Genomic DNA, 13,987 nt, shown 5'->3' with positions numbered 1-13,987 from the left:
CCCTCTCTCCCACCCCTCCCCTCCCCTCCCCTCCCCGAAGCTAGTCATCCGACCAATTCCATTGTTTACATCCTTGTTTTTTTTGGGGGGGGGTTTAAATATTTTATTTTATTAGAAGTACAATCATAAGGCACCAAAGTGCCTAATATATATTTTCATAATACATTTTATGTACAGCTTCTTATTTTTATTTTGTTATAATAAAGAAAAATAAGAATAAGAAAAAGAAATGAGATAGTAAAGGATAGAAAGACGTGAGATATATAGTGTGTGAAGGAAAAGAAAAAAGACGAATGAATGAAGAAAGTTGAAGAAAAGAAAATAGGAAAAAGAGAATAAGACATAAAGAAAAGAAGTAAGGAGATCATTGTTTATAATCTTGACCATCCCTCGTCCAGTCCTGAAACAGTTAGCTTTTACAATTGTGTTGCACCATATGATTCCAAAAAGACGACAAATGGAGACCAACTCGTTATGAATTGGTCTGATTTATCCATTAGGAGGAATCGCATTTCCTCAAGATGTGCGGTGCCCAACATGGTTCACATCCTTGTTATCTCACCAAGGGCCTTAGAACTCAAGGACCTGACTGTAGGAAGAGATTGGACAAACTAGAACTTTATTCCTTGGAGTGCAGGATACGATTATAAAGGTGTATAAAATAAAGAGGGGAATTGATAGGGTGAATGCACAGAATCTTTTACCCATGTAGGGGAATCAAGAACCAGAGGACATAGATAAGATGAGGGGTGCTAATATTTAACAGGAACCCGAGGGGCATTTTTTTCACTCAAAGGGTGGTGGGTATATGGAATGAGCTGGCAGAAGAGGTAGTTGAGGTAGGTACAATAACAACATTTAAAAGATGCTTGGACAGGTACATGATAGGAAAACTTAGAGGGATATGGGGCACGTCCGGGAAAATAGGACAAGCTTAGAATAGGCATTTTGGTCAGTATGGATGAGTTAGGCTTCAGGGCCAGTTTCCATGCTGTATGTCCCAACCAGGGGCACCACACGATTGGCAGCCCCGCCAACAGTCTGTGTTTTTTGGTCTTTTTTTAATTATTAGAGTGTGTTAAAAGTCTGTGTAAATGTTCTCCGGTTTGTGTTATGTGGGGGGAGGTGGAGAGGGCGGGGGGGGAACCTTTTTTTTTTCAGTTTCTTACCATGCCAGAGATGCGATTAATTTTCGGATTGCATCTCTGGGCGCTCTGCGGCCTGCCATCGATGGAGCTGGAGGCCTCCTAGGACTGACTTTGGGCCTCACCGCGAGGCGTGGATTTACGTCGGAGTCGATCCCTTGCCTAGGATCGTTCCAACTGTGGCCTGCATACTTATCAACAAGAGCTTGCCGTCTCGGGAGAGGCTAGTTGGGAAGCTCCAACGACGCAGAGGTTCGAACAGCCCTGACTCGTGATCCGATCGCTCGGCGCAGGGGAGCTGACATCCCCCCCCCCGATGCAGGAGCTGATTGTCTTGATGCGGAGGGCCCAAACACCACCGGCTATGGGAGTCAAGATCGTCCCGTCAACGGAGGGCTCGAGGCCCCTGACCACGGGAGAGCTAAGGGAAGAGATTTGAACTTTTTAACACCTTCCATCACAGTGAGGAATGCGGAGGAGTCACTGTGGTGGATGTTTATGTTAAAATGTATTTTGTGTGTTCCGTTGCTTTTTATTTGTATGACTGACTTGGCAAATTAAATTCCTCGTATATTGTTAATAAAGTATTATTGTGATTGTGTTTACAACTCGCTGCAGTTGGAGGATTTGCGATGCTTTTTCTCTTTTTTTCTTGACCTTTCTGTATTACATTCCACCTCCTGTATTCTTGGCCACTCAGTTCATCTGTGCATGTCCCTCCTGAGTGTCTCTGCATCCTCTCTACTACTCATGCTGCCTTCCTGCTTTGCAGCGAACATGACTACATTGTATTTATTGTTTTTTGTTGCGAATTTGTGTTAATTCCTAGGCCACTATTCCTGCATTATGGTAAAGGTATTGATTGAAAATCAACTTGTGGTTGGAAATGTTATTGGACTTGTTCAGTCTCCTGCTGGTTTAGCAGCGGTGATTTTTGAGCTCCAGTAAAAAGTCTGGTATCAGACTGCATTGTTCAAGAAACGTGGAGAAAAAAGAATAGAAGAAACTGCTGTTAGGTTCTTATCATGTGGTTCCATCATCTGGACAAAGCATTTATTCAACTCAAAAATAAAAGAGTTTCTGTTTCCATATTTGATCATTGGTTTTTAAAACTTCAAAATGTAGGTGATGGATGGACAATGAAAACATGGTAAGTAATAATGCCCCTGTCCCACTTGGAAACCTGAACGGAAACCTCTGGAGACTTTGCGCCCCACCCAAGGTTTCCGTGCGGTTCCCGGTGGTTTTCGTCAGTCTCTCTACCTGCTTCGACTGCCTGCAACCACCAGCAACCACCTGCAACCTCCGGGAACCACATGGAAACCTTGGGTGGGGTGCAAAGTCTCCAGAGGTTTCCGTTCAGGTTTCCTAAGTGGGACAGAGGCATTAAATTGTCATCTGTAAGCAGGGGATAATTCTAATTTTAAAAGCCCCTGTTGAAAAGAGAAGTTGAAGAGAATACTCAGAAGTTGTGAAGCTACATGTACTGAATACACGGGAAAACAAATGTTGACACAGCATGGAAACAGGTCCTTCTGCCAATGAAGGTCATGCCAACTCATTGATCACCTGTTCACATTAGTTCTATGTCTTCTATCTCATCCACTCTTTACACATGAGAGACAATATGCAGAAGCCAATTAACCTGCAAATCCATGCATCTTTGAGATAGGAGCAGAGAGTGCAGCAGATCTATATCAAGATGTGGTTGACTGGAGAAGGTGCAGGGGAGTTTCATCAGTCTGCCTGGATGGAATGTTTTGCTTATGAGGAGAGATAGGAGAGTTTTGTGTGCTTTCATTTAAGTTGGCGACATGAGGGGAGATGAAGTATACAAGATGATGAGGAGCACAGATAGTGTGGATATTGAGAAGCTTTTCCCCATGACATGTCTGAGAACAGAGGCTAGATTTAACGTGGGACTTGGTAATATTAGAAGGTATCTGAGGATTTATTTTTCAGCCCGAGGATAGTTGTGGTCTGGAGATTGTTGCAACATTTAAGACATATCTGAGCAAGCATTTGCATCGCCAAGGCATAGAAGGGTACTGACCAAGTGCTAGTAAAGGATAGGCATAGATAGAATGCTTTATAGTCGACATTGACATGGTGGGACGAACGGCCTGTTCCATGCTGTTTAACTCTGTGACCCTAAGAACAAGCATAACTTGATGTAGGAAAATAAAGATTGAATTTGGAGAGAATTTATTCAAAGCAGGATCTATATAGTACTGAACCTTCAATGGCACTCCCAGCAGCTATGAGCGAATACAGTTTACTCCATAATTCGGTATGATACTCTTTTGATATGGAACTTGAACATTTAAATTATAGATAGGAACTATAGAAATACATTCTTAAAGCCACATATTGAGCAGAAGAACCTAAAACAGCCGTGGGAGTTAGTGGTGTCAAAGTGGTTCTACCTTCACAATGATAAACAGTTTAACTTTCAGTTGAAGTTTATAGGTAGGTTTATGGGTTTCAACTAGTTTTCTTATCTATATTACTATGTCCGATCTTGACCACTTCCTGTTGTTCTGTCTATTGATTTTAGAAAAAAGCTGCCACTTATGGCTGTGAGTTTTGGCCATCTTACTCAGAGTCCCCTTCCGCAGTGCAGGACAAGAGGATTTTTCCCATCGATGAAATATAAAAAAATTATTAGTGTTTAAAAAATGTTGATTTTCTCTTTCCTGAAGGCCACGCCCCTTCCGGAGGGACTATAAAACTCAGAAGTGTTGAGTGCCTCAGTAAGTCTCTGCAAGATGGGGGGAGTGAGAGGGTCATGTCTCTCAGTCTGAGCTGTGAACAACACTGAACACATGTCTACTAAACTGTGAGTGGTTTTACTGACCTGTCAGTGCCCTAATGTGATTTGAAAATATAGTTTGGAAATGCTAAAGCTGTGTTGCCTTTGGTTTGGAAATGCTAAAGTTGCCTTGCCTAATTAAAGTTGCCTTGCCTAATTAAAGTTGCCTTAAATTAAAGTTGCCTTGCCTAATTAAAGTTGCCTTGCCAAATTAAAGTTGTTTTGCCTAATTAAAGTTGCCTTGCCTTCTATATAATTAGAAGTCTAATCTTGACCACTTCCTGTTTGCGCTTTATATTGATTTTAGAAAAAACGCTACCATGTACGGCTGTGGTTTTTGTGGCCATCTTGCTCAGAGTCCCCCTCTGCTCATCAAGTGCTGAGGATTTTTCCCATCGATGAAAAATAAAAGTTATTAGTGTTTAAAAAATGTTGAGATTCTCTCTCCTGTCAATCACGCCATGAAGGCCACACCCCTTCTGGTGGGAGGGTGGGAGGGACTATAAAACCCAGAAGTGTGGGCATGGCTCAGTCTCTGCAAGATGGAGGAGGGAGAGATCACGACTCGCTGTCTTTAGTGACCTTGCACCCTGCTTGAAATGGTATGAAACTGCACTTGAATTTGGTGGCCTTGCACCCTGCTTGAAATGGAATTTCAAGGAATAGCCGTGAGTCAACCGCCAGCCCACCAGCCGTGAGTGAGTGAGCTGCCAGCACAACAATCCATTCGGCCCACAATGTCCATACTAGTCCTCTGGAAACCAGTCCCTTCAGCTCACAACACCCATACTAGCGCTCCAGAAAGCCCCCCCCCACCCCACTGGCCACCAATTTGGAATTGATGGAGAGGTGGAATGTTGCATTGGGGGACCAGCCTTCCCGTGTGATGCTGGGACCCAATGGGTCCCACTTAGTCTAGTCAATATATATAAAATTTGCTAAATGAATCAAAATATTCCATCAGAAGCTGGTGATCCAGGTTCCCTGATCCCACAAAAGACTCTCTCCATTTACTGTGAGGCAATAAAACTGCAATGCTACTGCGATAACAGTCCAACGCATATTTGGAATTGTCCGTGTTCAGTCATTCAAAAACTGAAGTCCTGAATTTGCAACCATGCACTTTGATTTCACTGACAGATGTGGGTGGAGGGGAAGGAGGGTGGGGAGGTGTGGGGGAAGGAACGATGTTGGGGACAAATCTGTCATTGTACTCTACTTGAAGTCCAATGGTAAGGCCAGGTCTTGCTTGGATACCTCAGCACTTTGCTATGGAATTGCCACTTGCATTACAATGGACATCCCAACCTGCAGATTAGCAAGCAAAGAGTAAGGTAAGCTTTTTGAGTTTAATTTGCTTCAGTCTAATACTTTTTGTTTCTAAAGGACTTAAAATCTAAATATTTATTGATTTTAATTTTTGTGAAAAATTAAATTTGAATAGTTTTGAATGTTTCTAAAAACCAGATGTTTAAAAACTGTTAAATTCAATTGACCAGAGACAACAGAAGGTAAACCTCTGACTCCAGTTTTGCCTGTCGTCTAAGCTGTCATGAGCATCACAGGGCAGGCCCAAGGCAATGAGATGCAGTCCCGGTTTACAAAAGGGACATGGTCCTGGAATATGTTTCAGTTTGGTGTATTCCTACATGTGGCACACTACTTGTGAGAGTTGGAAAGAAGATGCATAATTTTAAGTCACGTACCTCAGAGAAAATTACATTTGTTTAGTTTAGCTTAGAGATACAGGCCCTTCAGCCCACTGAGTCCGCGCCGACCAGCGATCCCCGCACATTACCAATATCCTACACACACTGGGGACAATTTATACTTATACCAAGCCAATAAACCTACAAACCTGTACATCTTTGGAATGTGGGAGGGAACCAAAGATCTCGGGAATAAATCCACGGGGAGATCGTACAAACTCCGTACAGACAGCACCCGTAGTCGGGGTTGAACCCGGGTCTCCAGCGCTGTAAGGCAGCAACTCTACCGCTGCGTCTCCATGCCACAGTCCCTTCTCTATCTTGGTCAGGTGTGTGCAAGCTTGAGGGAATAACGTGACATTAATAGATAGAGGGCTTACATAGAAACATAGAAAATAGGTGCAGGAGTAGGCCATTCGGCCCTTCGAGCCTGCACCGCCATTCAATATGATCATTGCTGATCATCCAACTCAGTATCCTGTACCTGCCGTCGATCCATACCCCGATCCAATTAGCCACAAGGGCCACATCTAACTCCCTCTTAAATATATTCCCTCAACTAACTAACTCCCTCAACTACATTCTGTGGTAGAGAATTCCAGAGAAATTCCAGAAAATGTTTTTCTCATCTCAGTCCTAAAAGATTTCCCCTTTATCCTTAAACTGTGACCCCTTGTTCTGGACTTCCCCAACATCGGGAACAATCTTCCTGCATCTAGCCTGTACAACCCCTGAAAAATGTTGTAAGTTTTTATAAGATCCCCCCTAATCTTTCTAAATTCAACCGAGTCCAAACCGAGTCTATCCATTCTTTCTTCATATGAAAGTCCTGCCATCCCAGGAATCAGTCTGGTGAACCGTCTCTGCACTCCCTCTATGGCAAGAATGTCCTTCCTCAGATTAGGAGACCAAAACTGTACGCAATACTCCAGGTGTGGTCTCACCAAGACCCTGTACAATTGCAGTAGAACCTCCCTGCTCCTATACTCAAATCCTTTTGCTATGAATATGCCCAATATGATCCAGCTCAACTAACTTTGATGGAACCTGTACAATAGAATAAATGATAATTATGTGGGGATTTCATTTTGTTTTTAGTTGGTGTTCAATTGCAGTATCTGGCTGAAGGGCTTCGAACTCTGACGATATTTTTCAAAAAAGTTGAATGGAAAAAAGAAATGTAGTGTTTTTCTAGAATTAACTGCATGCCATGGTTTGCTTCCAACTCTGCCCCTAACCAGCAATTTATGTTTTATAAAAATGCCTCGTCCCTCCATCTGTTCACCTCCCAGCCAACGCAGCACTTTGCATTAAATGGGGACTTAATTACTTGCACATGCTCAGATCCAATGATCTCACATCTCCAACCCTGATTCATCAGGGAACTACACTGAGGTCTCACCTCCCCATGTGCCAACCAGCAATAATCTAACAAGATCTTTCCAAATGACTACAGATATTTCTCAAGGCAAAGTGTGCGCCTTACCTGATGTTCACCAGATTGATTCTTGGAATGATGGATGTCCATGAAGTGAGATTAAGCAGACTGGGCCCACGCTTGCCTGAATTTCAAAGAAGGAGAGGCACTCATGTGGAAATCACAACATTTCGACAAGGCTTAAAGTGGGGGATGCAGGAGCGATATTTGTACTGGGAATGTCTGGAACCAGATGTCACAGACTCGGCATAAGGAGTAGGCTGTCTTGGACTGAGATGAGAAGCAATTTTGTTACCCAGAGTGTAATGAATCTTTGCAATTATCTACCCAAAAGAGCCAGGGAGACTCATTCATTGAGTATGAACAACAGATGCGCAAGTGAAGTGAATTGAGGGTTGAGCAGGTTGGGACTCTGTTCCTTGAAGCGCAGGAGGATGAGGGGATGATCTGAAAGAGGTGTATAAAACCATGGGGGGAATAGATCGAGTAGATGCACAGAGTCTCTTGCCCAGGATAGGGGAATCGAGAACCAGAGGACATAGGTGTAAGGTGAAGGCCGATACATTTAATAGGAAACTGAGGGGTAACTTTATCACACAAAGGATGGTGGGTGTATGGAACGAGCTGCCATAGGAGGTAGTTGAGGCTGGGACTATTACAATCTTTAAGAAACAATTAGATAGATAAATGGATCAGACACATTTAGAAGGATATGGGCCAAACACAGGCAGGTGGGACTAGTGTAGATGGGACATGTTGGTCAGTGTGGGAAAGTTCGGCCGAAGGGCCTGTTTGCACACTGTCAGACTCTATCACTCTACAAAGGGGACAGCGTGGGACGTTGGTGTTGGATTAATGGCCAGCTATGGTTAATTGGATGGTGGAACAAGCACACGAGGTCAAGCAATCTATCCCTACTGTTTTTTGTGAACTATGATGAACCACATGTATCACTGGCTATATTTCTTGCAGGATGGGGGTGAAGGGGGGTGGGTTTATATGTATTAATTGAAGGGATGAGGGTTTTGCAAGCTGAGCCTGTATTTAATTGCCCACCCATAGTTTCCCTTGAGAGGATGGCGTTGAGCTGCCTTCTTAAACCACTGCAGTCCTTGAGGTATCGACATTCCCACAATGTTTTTAGAGAGGCAGTTCCACAATTTGAACCCATTGTTTCACCCACTCTACCTGAGGCCAAGACTCAGTGGCCGGGGCAAGCCTGAGATGCCAGAACCTGTGTGGGTGCAGCCCACAGACAACGAGGGGCTGCACCCACATACGCACAGAGGCAAAGACAGAAGGAGAAGGGTCTCGAAATGTCACCCATTCCATCTCTCCAGAGATGCTGCCTGTCCCGCTGTGTTACTCCAGCATTTTGTGTCTATCTTCGAGGCAAAGGCAGAACCGTCAGTATAATCCAGAGGCCGCTAGCGCCACCTCTCCAAGCCCAAAGCTGAGCCACCAGGAAGAAACCTGTACCATCAGCGCCTCCTCTCGAGGAAAGGGTAAACTGCAGGAAAAAGCCTTAGATCATCACGCCTCCTCCTTCAAAGACCAGGACCAAGCTGCTGGGACAAGTCAGATATCACCAGCATCACCGCACATTTGGCCTGATGGCGAAGGTCAGCGGCACCATGCGGTCCTGGACTATCTTGGACCACTGTAAATAAAATACATAACCAGAGTTCACCCTACTGCATGTGTCGGCGTGGGCACTGCCAAACCTGGCATTGTCTGTTTCGGCAATGAAGGAACAGCAACATATTTCCAAGTCAGGATGGTGGGGTTGGAGGCAACTCCCAGGAAGTGGTGTTCCCATGCGTTTCTTTTCCTTGTCCTTCTAGCTGTTTTGGGGGGGTTGCAAGGTGCTATCTAAGGAGTCTTGGTGAGATGCAGTAGCTGGTCTGAACTGCTCTGACTGTGGAGTGCGTGAATGGTTGTAGATGGGATGTCTATGTCTTCTCTGGACTAGACTATAGACCACTGTGACCATGGTGGAAGGCAATTGGCAATTGGAGGTGGCCCTGAAGACAGTAAGCCATGACAGTCAGAGGGTAAACGTTGAAGCAGCCGCACTTCAGCAGAGAAGGAGTGGACGTCATCTGATGAGCAGAGGAGGTCAAGCAGGGCGAGCGGTGCAATTAAGGATGGTGGAAAAGGTGAAGAATCCCGAGAGAAAAGGTGAAGATGCTCAGAGTGAAGGAGGTATGATAGTCATAGAGTCATATAGCATGGAAACAGGCCAACCTGCCCACGCCAACCAACATGTCCCATCTACACTAGTCCCACCTGCCTGTGTTTGGGCTATGGCCCACTAAACCTATCCTATCCATGAACCTATCCAACTTTTTTTTAATGTTGTGACAGTATTTGCCTCAACTACCTCCTCTGGCAGCTCATTCCGTGTACCTATCATCCTTTATGTGGAAAAGTTGCCCTCAGTTTCCTATAAAAATCTTTCCCCCTCATTTGAAACCTGTGTCCTCTGGTACTTGGTTCCCTCACTCTGGGTAAAATACTTTGTGCATTTAGCCTATCTATTCCTCTCATGATCTTATGCACCTCTATAAGATTGCCTCTCATCCTCCTGCGCTCCAAGGAATAGAGTCCTAGCCTGCTCACTCTCTCCTTATAGCCCTCGAGTCCAGGCAACATCCTCGTAAATCTTCTCTGCACTCTTTCCAGCTCAACAACATTTTTTCTATAACACGGCGACCAAAACTGAGCACAATACTCTAAATGTGGCCTCACCAATGTCTTGTACAACTATAACATGACCTCTGAAATTCTACACTCAATGCATTGACTGATGAAGGCCAATGTGCCGGAAGCCTTCTTCACAGTCTTCTACCTGTGGCACCATTTTCAAGGAACTTTGTACCTGCAATCCTAGATCCCTCTGCTCTACAACACTCCCCATTCACTGCGTCGGTCATGCCCTGGTTAGACTTCCCAAAATGCAACACCTCACAGTTCACTGTATTAATTACATCAACCATTCCTCATTCTGACAACAGAGGAGGCCAAGGACACAAAGGTCAGTGTGGGAATGGGAGGGGAGTCACATTGTTTAGCATTCGGGAGATCGAGTTGGTTTAGGCGGACTGAGCGAAGGTGTTCAGCGAAATGATCGCCGAGCCTGCGCTTGGTCTCGCCGATATGCAGGAGTCCGCAGCTGGAACAGCGGATACAGTAGATGAGGTTGGAGGAGGTGCAAGTGAACCTCTGCCTCACCTGAAAAGACTGTCGGGGCCCTTGGACGGAGTCGAGGGGGGAGGTGTTGGGACAGGTGTTGCATCTCCTGCGGCTGCAAGGGAAAGTACCTGGGCAGGGGGTGGTTTGGGTGGGAAGGGATGAGTTGACCAGGGAGTTGCGGAGGAACATGAGGGGAGTGAACCTCCAGCGGGAGTGAGGAGAGGAGGAGAGGAGTTAGGAGAGGGGTGTAGGGGGAGGGGAGGGGGGGGGACGGGGGGGGAGGGGGGGGGGGGGGAGGGGGGGGGGGGGGGGGGGGGGGGGGGGGGGGGGGGGGGGGGGGGGGGGGGGGGGGGGGGGGGGGGGAGGGGGGGGGGGAGGGGGGTGGGGGGGGGGGGGGGGTGGGGGGGGGGTGGGGGGGGGGGGGGGGGCGGGACAGGGGGGGGGGAGGGGGGGGGGGGGAGGGGACGGGGGGGGGGGGGGGGGGGGGAGAACCCTGCCGCCTGCTGTTTGTGGGCCGCCCGCTGGAGGGTCGCTGCCCCCGCGGGTTTGAACGCTGTCGCCGAGCGACTCGCCATCGCCACCTGGCGGTGCCCGCGGCGCCTGCAGGCCGGAGCCTGAGAGCTGGGGAGGGGAGAGCGGGGACGGAGCCACCGGGCTGACCCTGGGCAGTGACAGTCCGCCGGAGCCCCGCAGCCCCGCAGCCCGACCTCGCCAGCTGTGGCCTCTCGCTACAGCTCCCCGGGAGGAGCGGGGGCGCGGGCGGGCGGGGACCATCCACAGTCGGCCCGAGCCCACGCAGGCCCGCAGCCCGCAGCCAGCTGGGGGAGAGGGGAGGGGGGGGGCCGGGGCAGGGGAGAGGGGTGGGGCGGGGGCGTGTGCTCAGTGGACCGTGAGAAAACCTCCGGGAACCGCACGGAGTGAGTGTGTGGCCCGTCCTCTCCCCCCTATCTCCTCTCCTCCTCTCCCCCCTATCTCCTCCTCCTCTCTCCCCCCCCCTCTCCCCTCTCCTCCTCCTCCTATCTCCTCCTCCTCCTCCCCCCCTCCCCTATCTCCTCTCCTCCCCCCTATCTCTCTCCTCCCTCCCCCCACCCCCTCCTCTCCCCCCCTATCTCCTCTCCCCCCATCTCCTCCCTCCCCTCCTCTCCCCCCCCTATCTCTCTCTCCCTCCTATCCCCTATCTCTCTCCTCCTCTCCCCACCCCTCCTCTCCTCCTCTCCTCCCCTATCTCCTCTCCTCCCCTATCTCCTCTCCTCCCCTATCTCCTCTCCTCCTCTCCTCCTCTCCTTTCTCCACTCCTCTCCCCTCCCCTTTTCTCTCTCCCCTTTCCCCTCCTCTCCTCCCCTCCCCCCTTTCCTCCCCTCCCCCCCCCTCTCTCCCCCCCTATCTCCTCCTCCTCTCTCCCCCTCCTCTCCTCCTCTCCCCCCCTATCTCCTCTCACCATCTCCTCGCATCTTATCTCAGCTACAACCTGCATTCTATCCCTGACCCGAACTGGATCCCTAATCCTTATCTCTCTGTCCCAGCCCCAACCCCTCCCATAACAACCCCACTTCCATCCTTCAATTCCAATTCCAACCCATCCGCTTCCTTTCCCATCACATTTTTATTCTCATCCCCAATGCTAATCCCGGTTGTAATACTATTCCCAACCACCTTGGGTCCACATTCTGGTCCTTAACCCATCACCGGCCATCGTTGCTGAGATCCTTTTGCCCCCATGGGTACAAACATCGTGCTGGAGTGGCTGAAGAGCCTGAAGTTGAGCCAGTACGGCGAGTCCTTCTTGGACAACGGCTACGATGACCTGGAGGTCTGCAAGCAGATCGGGGAGCCAGACCTGGACGCGATTGGAGTTGTGAGCCCCGGGCACCGCCGTCTCATCAAAGCGGCCGTGGCCCGGCTCCGGGAGGAGGAAGAGACGGGAGCGGTGGTCTACTTCACGTTGGAGCCGTGGGCAGGTGCCCTTTGCCAACCCTACATCTACGCCAAGCTGAAGGAATGCCAGCCCCGGCTCAGGACCCTGTTGTGGAGGAGAACGCGAGGCGCCAACAAGGACCCGCAGAGCGCCACGGGGTCAAAGAGGAGAGCGGGCCACAAGAAGAGGGTGATCTATTCCAAACTCATGCTGAAGATCAAAGAGAAGCGACGGCGAAGCGGCAGCTATTCGCGGAAACCCTCTTATAGCAAGGTGGGTAATGAGCAATGGGCAAAGGAGTCTTAAATGACCATGGTCTGAAGTATCACACCATGAATGCAAAGGAGTTTAATGGTAGTTATTCCAAAAGGTGGACTGGTCAGTTCCAAGATGCTGAGGATTTTCCTCGTGTTCATGGGTTTTAGGGTGGGGATGGGAGTGGGAGTGGTGTAGCATGATGGAATATGTAGGGCTGGAATTTGTAGAACAGCCAGCTAAGGATAGGTTGAAATCTACTCTGCCTGTGTTTTATTGCACGTATATGAGTTACAGCTGTGAGGGAATTTGCCTGTAATTCAGAAGATACAGGAATCTGTAAGGTAGGTTTACACAATAAAACACGCATTTGACAAGTACTTGAAGTTTGCAGATCTTTGCTGGAAGTGTAGAAGATTGTTCTCAGATTGGCTTTGGTACGTACAGAAGGGATATATGAGTAGTTTAAGCCAGGTATAAATATCAAATTCTAAATGCACACAGAATGTAAGAAAGTAATGGTTGACTGAGTTCTATGTAACAATTATTGAATTTGGAGAGGAGCTAGTACATCTGGCCCTTCAACTTGTTCTATCTGTTATTAAAAGACATAAGAAATGGTGCTACCACCTCAACTCATGTCTCATGTCTCTTGAGTCTCTTAATGTCCTAAAATTTGTTGTGAATGAACACAATTACCTAACCTCCACAGCACCCCAGTCCAGAGAATTCCAAGGGTCCACTACCCTACAAATGAAGGCGTTTTCCTCCTATATGGTGTTCTCCATAATTCCCTGACTATCCCCCGGGGTGCGAGGCATCTCAGTTATCTTGCCTGCCAAGTCCTTTATGAGCTTTGTAGATTTGAACTGATAAATGGAAGTATTCAGGTATTTAATTATTACGGGTTTACCAAGGAGTCAACTATAGTTCCAGATGGGTATATCACACACCTTCTAATATGAAGATCTTGGGGTGTTTTAGGCACTTGGTAAAGTGTTCAGTATAGATATGCCAGGATTATGCCAGCAGAGACTTGAGACGGTGGGATTTTTTTAACTGAGATATCACTTCGAGGAACTTTAATATAAGTTTTATGATAAAGGATGTGGGAAAAGTAGTTGAGATGCCTATGATGGGTCCTGAATTAAAATGAGCACAAATAGCAGAAATAGATAAGGGAAACATTATACTCTGAGGACTGAATGGTTTGCTGCAAGGAGTAACTACTGTATAGAAACATAGAAATATAGAAAATAGGTGCAGGAGGAGGCCATTCGACCCTTCGAGCCAGCACCATTCGCCATTCAATATGATCATGGCTGATCGTCCCCAATCAATAACCCATGCCTGCCTTCTCCCCATAACCCTTGATTCCACCAGCCCCTAGAGCTCTATCTAACTCTCTCTTAAATCCATCCAGTGACTTGGCCTCCACTGCCCTCTGTGACAGGGAATTCCATAAATTCACAACTATCTGGGTGAAAAAGTTTTTTCTCACCTCAGTCCTAAATGGCC

The 13,987-nt window shown here is 47.7% G+C and overlaps 1 protein-coding gene across 5 annotated transcripts in view; it reads left to right on the top strand.

Annotated features, from left to right (window-relative positions):
- The first annotated feature begins 11,708 nt into the window (after positions 1-11,708).
- Positions 11,709-13,987, top strand: part of sash1a (SAM and SH3 domain containing 1a) — a 146,314-nt gene continuing 144,035 nt past the window's right edge. For all 5 annotated transcript variants that reach the window (XM_055639032.1, XM_055639031.1, XM_055639030.1 and 2 more), the window contains exon 1: positions 11,709-12,487. In XM_055639032.1, the coding sequence (XP_055495007.1) occupies positions 12,017-12,487 (471 nt within the window). In that variant the 5' untranslated portion in view covers positions 11,709-12,016. The remainder of the gene's footprint in view (positions 12,488-13,987) is intronic.

Source organism: Leucoraja erinacea, chromosome 8 (assembly GCF_028641065.1).
Source record: "Leucoraja erinacea ecotype New England chromosome 8, Leri_hhj_1, whole genome shotgun sequence".
Classification (NCBI taxonomy): Eukaryota; Metazoa; Chordata; class Chondrichthyes; order Rajiformes; family Rajidae; genus Leucoraja; species Leucoraja erinaceus.
This window is presented reverse-complemented; position numbering and strand designations above follow the sequence as displayed.